The 5,639-nt window shown below is 46.4% G+C and overlaps 1 protein-coding gene across 1 annotated transcript in view; it reads left to right on the plus strand.

Annotated features, from left to right (window-relative positions):
• The window catches only part of LOC123500953, a 7,051-nt gene extending 5,642 nt beyond the window's left edge, over nt 1-1,409 (plus strand). The window contains exon 3 of the mRNA XM_045249498.1: nt 1-1,409. This exon is cut by the window's left edge and continues 356 nt beyond it. Coding sequence (XP_045105433.1) covers nt 1-437 — 437 coding nt within the window. The 3' untranslated portion in view covers nt 438-1,409.
• The last annotated feature ends 4,230 nt before the right edge of the window (nt 1,410-5,639 follow it).

Consider the following 5,639-nt stretch of genomic DNA (forward strand, 5'->3'; position numbering starts at 1 on the left):
TCTCCCCTGCTGCCTTTACCGAGGTGTGTGTTGTGCGCCTCTCCCCTGCTGCCTTTACCGAGGTGTGTGTTGTGCGCCTCTCCTCTGCTGCCTGCACTGAGGTGTGTGTCGAGCGCCTCTCCCGTGCTGCCTTTACCGAGGTGTGTGTTGTGCGCCTCTCCCGGGATGCCTTTACCGAGGTGTGTGTTGTTCGCCTCTCCCCTGCTGCCTTTACCGAGGTGTTTGTTGTGCGCCTCTCCCCTGCTGCCTTTATGAAGGTGTGTGTTGTGCGCCTCTCCCCTGCTGCCTGCACTGAAGAGTGTGTAGTGCGCCTCTCCCTGTACGTACCGAGGTGTCTGTGTGTGAGATGTGCCTTCCTTCTTCCCGCTACGCCCACTGTGATACCGAAGCGACGTTTTGAGCATTGCATCGATATTGTGCTTACTTGTGCAAGATGACTGAGGACACTGAAACCCTTAAGCGTCAAAGAACGGCAGCTCGGACGAAGGCTACTAAAATAATCCACGATTTGCGGGTGCTATGGAACCAGAAGAAAAAAGGCTGATGCAGACGACCTTGCTTATGCCATTAACCTAGCAGTAGACCACTTCAATCGTCTGAAAACGGTCCAAGAGGAACTCGACTAACATGATGTTTCTGACAACTCTCACCACCTTAAGGACATGCACGAAATTAATCTTTAAATCCAAACGTTTGCTCTCTCGTTTGGATAAGGCCATCAAAAATAAGGATATTTTGCATTCTTCACCGAACTTCTCTTGTGCCACCGCTAGACTAGTAAATTGTCTGCCTACCTTTAATGGAGATGTACTTGCTTGGCCTGAATTTTGGGATCTATTCAGGGTTGCAGTTCATAACAACCCACAATACTCTAACGTGGAAAAGTTTGTTCACCTCAAAGGACACGTTATTGGAGAAGCAGCAAAGTGCTTACAAGGTTTAGCAACTACCAACGATAACTACGATGTTGCAGTCAACCTCTTGAATCGAAGATTTGGAAACGAAGCTTATAGAAGAGAATCCTTGATGGCCAGCCTGCTGAACACTCCTCATTATAAGGATGGAGAAAACCTGAGGTCTCTGAGAGAATTCGTTGACGAACTCATCGCGAAAGTCAGGGCTCTTGAGGTACTCAATGTCTCCCAGGATAGCTACAGTCAACTGCTCCTGCCTGTACTAAAGAGTCGGATTCCTGAATCTTGGAGACTACAATGGTTACGTTACAAGGATTCGAAAAAGGTTTCGGATTCGGATCTTCAGGGATTTCTAGACTTTCTGGATAAGGAAGTCACCATCCGTTTAGAGTCTACTCAGCCACCCATAGGAAAATCCCCAAGCCCAGTGGCACTACCATCAGCTGCAGCGCCAATAACACCAAGGAAGAGCATTACAAGTGTGCTCAGCCTTCAACAACAACCAACAACTGTAAGTAAGAAAGACTGGGTTTGTAAAGCTTGTAACCGTGGCCAACACGGTCTGTTTAAGTGTCAACAGTACCGGAAGATGTCTGTAGATAAGCGTTGGGCAATTGTGAAGTCAGCGGGCCTCTGTTTCCAGTGTTTAGGGCCACATAACTACCGCTCCTGTACCAGTAACAAATGCCCTTTTTGTGACAAGCCACATCACTCCACGCTTCACAGACAATATTTGAGACAGCTCAAGGATCAAGAGTGCCATTGCATATGCTGCATGTGCAACGAGCCCCGGCCCAACTTGTGAAGAAGCCGACACTACTGAGCAACACCAGCACCCGACTGAAAAGAGGTATAACATTACCACCAGTAAATTTTGCTATAGTAGTACAACACTCGTGGTAGCAGTTAATGGCGGCCACACTAGATTGGTCAGGCTCCTTATAGATGGAGGTTCTGACTCTTCATACATATGTACTTCAGTTGCTGAGGCCCTGCAACTCCCTATCACCGGTGTAGCCGGTTCAAGTGACTCCCTGTTTCAAAAGACTCCCCCAGTCAGATCAACCTAGGTTCAGACGACTCCCCGTCACTTGAAACTAGTTTCATTCGACTCCCCACCCGTTTGAAATGACTCCACATTCGAGTGAACCTAGTTTGAGATGACTCCCCATTCGAATGAACCTAGTTTGAAATGACTCCAACCTAACCTAACCTAACCTTACCTAACCTATACATAGGCCGAAAGGTACTAAAATCCTAAAGGATTCAGTGTACCTTGAGAATACCGCAGGCAACCATTTCAATGTAGTTATCCGTGTGTAGTGTAATTTGTAAAAATGTCATTATTTTGTAAGTAATTTGTAATTCAAGAAAAAAAAGGTAATCATTTGTAAAGTAATTTGTAAGTAATTTGTAATTAAAAAAAAAAAGGTAATCATGTATAGTGTAATTAGTAGTTTTTTTTGTATGGGGAGAGAGCAACCTTAATAACAAAATCAAGCATCCAATAATGGGAGTCATTTTAACCTGATGGGGAGTCATTTGAAACCAGTTTCAGTTAGCTGGGGAGTCATTTGAAACCAGTTTCAGTTAGCTGGGGAGTGTTGTCACTCTAGTTTCATTTAACTGGGGAGTATTTTCAAACTAGGTTCAGGAGACTCCGGGAGTCATGTTTTGGGGGAGTATCCTCAAACGTCTACACCGGCTCTGGTACCTTCGCCTGTATAGGATTTCAAGAAAAGATGGAGAAGATCCAAACGTACGACCAAGTACGTATAACTCTGAGGGGTCGTTATGGTGGTCCTTCTTTGGATTTTAACTTGTGGAAGACGGATCACTTGTATGCTCCCCTACCACCAAGAAAGCCACCTTCGTGGCCTGGATTAGAGGAAATACAGCTTGCGGACGACTTCAGCGCAGGAAATATAGATATACTGATTGGGACCGATCAAATCTATGATATCATTCTTTGGAACCAGATTCCAATCTCAAAAGGCCTTAGAGCCATTGAAACCGTCTTCGGGTACGTCCTTCATGGGGGAACTGAAATCTCTCAACTCCTACCTCCACGTCAGTCTTACTACCGGAAGACCGTTAATTCTCTATGGGATCTCGATAGTCTCGGAATTTCGGATCAAGAACTGAGCGATGTCAAGAAGTACCCACAGCCAAGATGAAATAAAAATGAAAACCGTTACGAGATGGACCTTGTTTGGAGATCAGATGAGAGACCAGTGACCAACTTACGATCTACAAAGGCCAGAACAGAGAAAATGAGTGCTGGACTTACGCCAAGGACCTCTCGGAGTATGATGACCATCTAGCCAGTCTTTACAAGAGCTTTATCATCGAGTATGCCCCCAGACACCAAGAACCCTTGGCATTCTTTTTGCCTCACCGAGGCATACACAGAAAAGGTAAGCTGAGGGTAGTATTTGACAGTTCAGCTAAGGATGGTAATGAAAAAGTCTGAATTCATTTCTTGACCCTGGCTCGAACCTCCTAACCCGCCTGTTGTACGTTCTTTTAAACTTTCGTTTAAATAACGTTGGTTGTCAGAGTGACAAAATCTGCATTCCATCAGATACTACTCGGAGTAGAAGATCGACAGTATGTGCAGTTTCTGTGGGATGACAAGATTCTGAGGTTTCAGAGAGTCCCGTTTGGCCTTTCGTGTTCACCGTTCATGTTGCTGCACACCATCTCTACTCATCTATGCAATTACCCTGGGATAGATCCACGATTGCGTCACATGATTGAACGCGGTATCTACATGGGCGACTTATGCTCACCTTCCTTCAGTTGCAGAAGCACATGAAGGAATGGAAGAAGTAAGAAGACTCTTCGCAGCAGCTGGCATGGAACTCCACAAAATGCGTATGACTGGGATACCATCAGAAACTTCCAGTATCCTCGGCATGGGATGGAACTCGGACACGGACCAGCTCACTGTTCTCATACCTAGGCAAGACACCTTACCAAATACAAAGCGGGACCTCCTCTCCTTGATATCGAAGCCCTTTGATCCCCTCGGAATGTTAACACCATGGCTGATCTGGGGTAAGTCTATCTTTCAAGATACCTGGAAGCATCATAATAACTCTACGTGGACAACAGAACTAACTCCAGCCTGCCAAGAAGAGTTATGCAAGTGGTGGGGAGATGCTCTTAACATCAGGAAGTACCACTTCCTCGTTGTGCTGGTGCCTTAGCAGAGCAATTTACCACTTTTTGCGTCTTTTGTGATCTCAACAAGCGTATTGCACCGCAATCTACGCCGTCGGAAGTGGAGAGTCACGTCTGCTGGTGGCAAAAGGAAGATTAGCTCCACTTAACCCGTCCCTCACCATTCCCCGCCTCGAGCTCATGGCGGCGTTTATCGGCGTTAAATTAATAAACATAGTCTCCCAAGCACTTGACCTTCATCAACCTACCATAACTTACTGGAGCGACTCTATGGATGTTATCTGCTGGATTAAGTCTGATAAATATCTCAAGCTTTTTGTTAAGAACCGAGTATCTTCAATCCTGGAGTTTTCACGCCGAGAACAGTGGCACCATGTTAGTGGCTTGGACAACCCTGCAGATTTAGGGACCAGAGGTATTTCCCTTAGTAGTCTGATTTCCAATAGCCTGTGGTGGAAAGGACCAGAATTTTTACTGAACCCACCTGTTATCCCTCCACCTATTTGCAATGAGGAGGATCTTGAGCTAAGTGAGACCGCAAAAGCAGAGTTAACTAGTACTAACACTATAGCTTCTAAAATTGTGACAACAGTTACCACAGAGCCTAATTGTGGCCAGTTTAATTGTGACCAGTCAGCTGGCGTTTCTGTTATAATCTGCGTCATCCACTAGAAGAGCGTAAGGTTGGCCTGCTCTGCCCAAACAAGCAAAGAGAAGCTCTTCATTTCTGGATCCGTTTGGCACAGGAGAAGACTTATGCAGCTGACATGGATGCACTACGGAAGGGAGTTCTCTTACCTTGTCACTCGTCACTTTCTAAGGTGAGACCTCGTCTCTGTACAGACAGATTACTGAGGGCAACTCTACGGACCAACGAGCCTTCAGTCATCATCCTCCCAGACCTCAGCTACATCACCACTCTCATAGTAAATGAGGCCCACCGTCGTTGCTTCCACCAAAGTACCCGAACTACCTTGGCTTTGTTATCAGCGGAGTTGTACATGGTCAGAAGGAAGACAGTTTTGCGGACAGTTAACTCCTGTGGACGATGTCGAAGGTACCGAGGACTGCCATACCACTCTGCGGAAGGATCACTACCAGAATTCAGAACGGCACCTGCTCGAGCATTCTCCAAGGTCGGTCTTGACTACTTTGGACCGATTTACGTGGATCCTGGAGAAACTAAAGTGTGGGGATTGCTTATAACCTGTGCGGCTACGTGCGTTCATCTAGAACTCGTAAGGAGACAGAGTGTAGATGATCTGCAACTGGCACTGAGACGTTTTTTTGCTCTCTGGGGTACTCCATCCCTTATCTACAGCGACAATGCCAAGTCGTTTAAGAAGCTGTCCGGCTTACTTCCTCGCACTACACGCTGGCGCTACATCCCTGAAGCCTCGCCATGGTAGGGAGGATTCTGGGAACGCTTAGTAGCCTGCGTGAAGAAGTCTCTCAAGATAACCTTGCACCAATGTCACCTCTCCTAGGACGAGCTTGTTGCCACCTTCTACGAGCTAACATTTCACTTGAACCTTCGCC

This window comes from Portunus trituberculatus, unplaced genomic scaffold, assembly GCF_017591435.1.
Source record: "Portunus trituberculatus isolate SZX2019 unplaced genomic scaffold, ASM1759143v1 PGA_scaffold_522__18_contigs__length_968829, whole genome shotgun sequence".
Lineage (NCBI taxonomy): Eukaryota > Metazoa > Arthropoda > Malacostraca > Decapoda > Portunidae > Portunus > Portunus trituberculatus.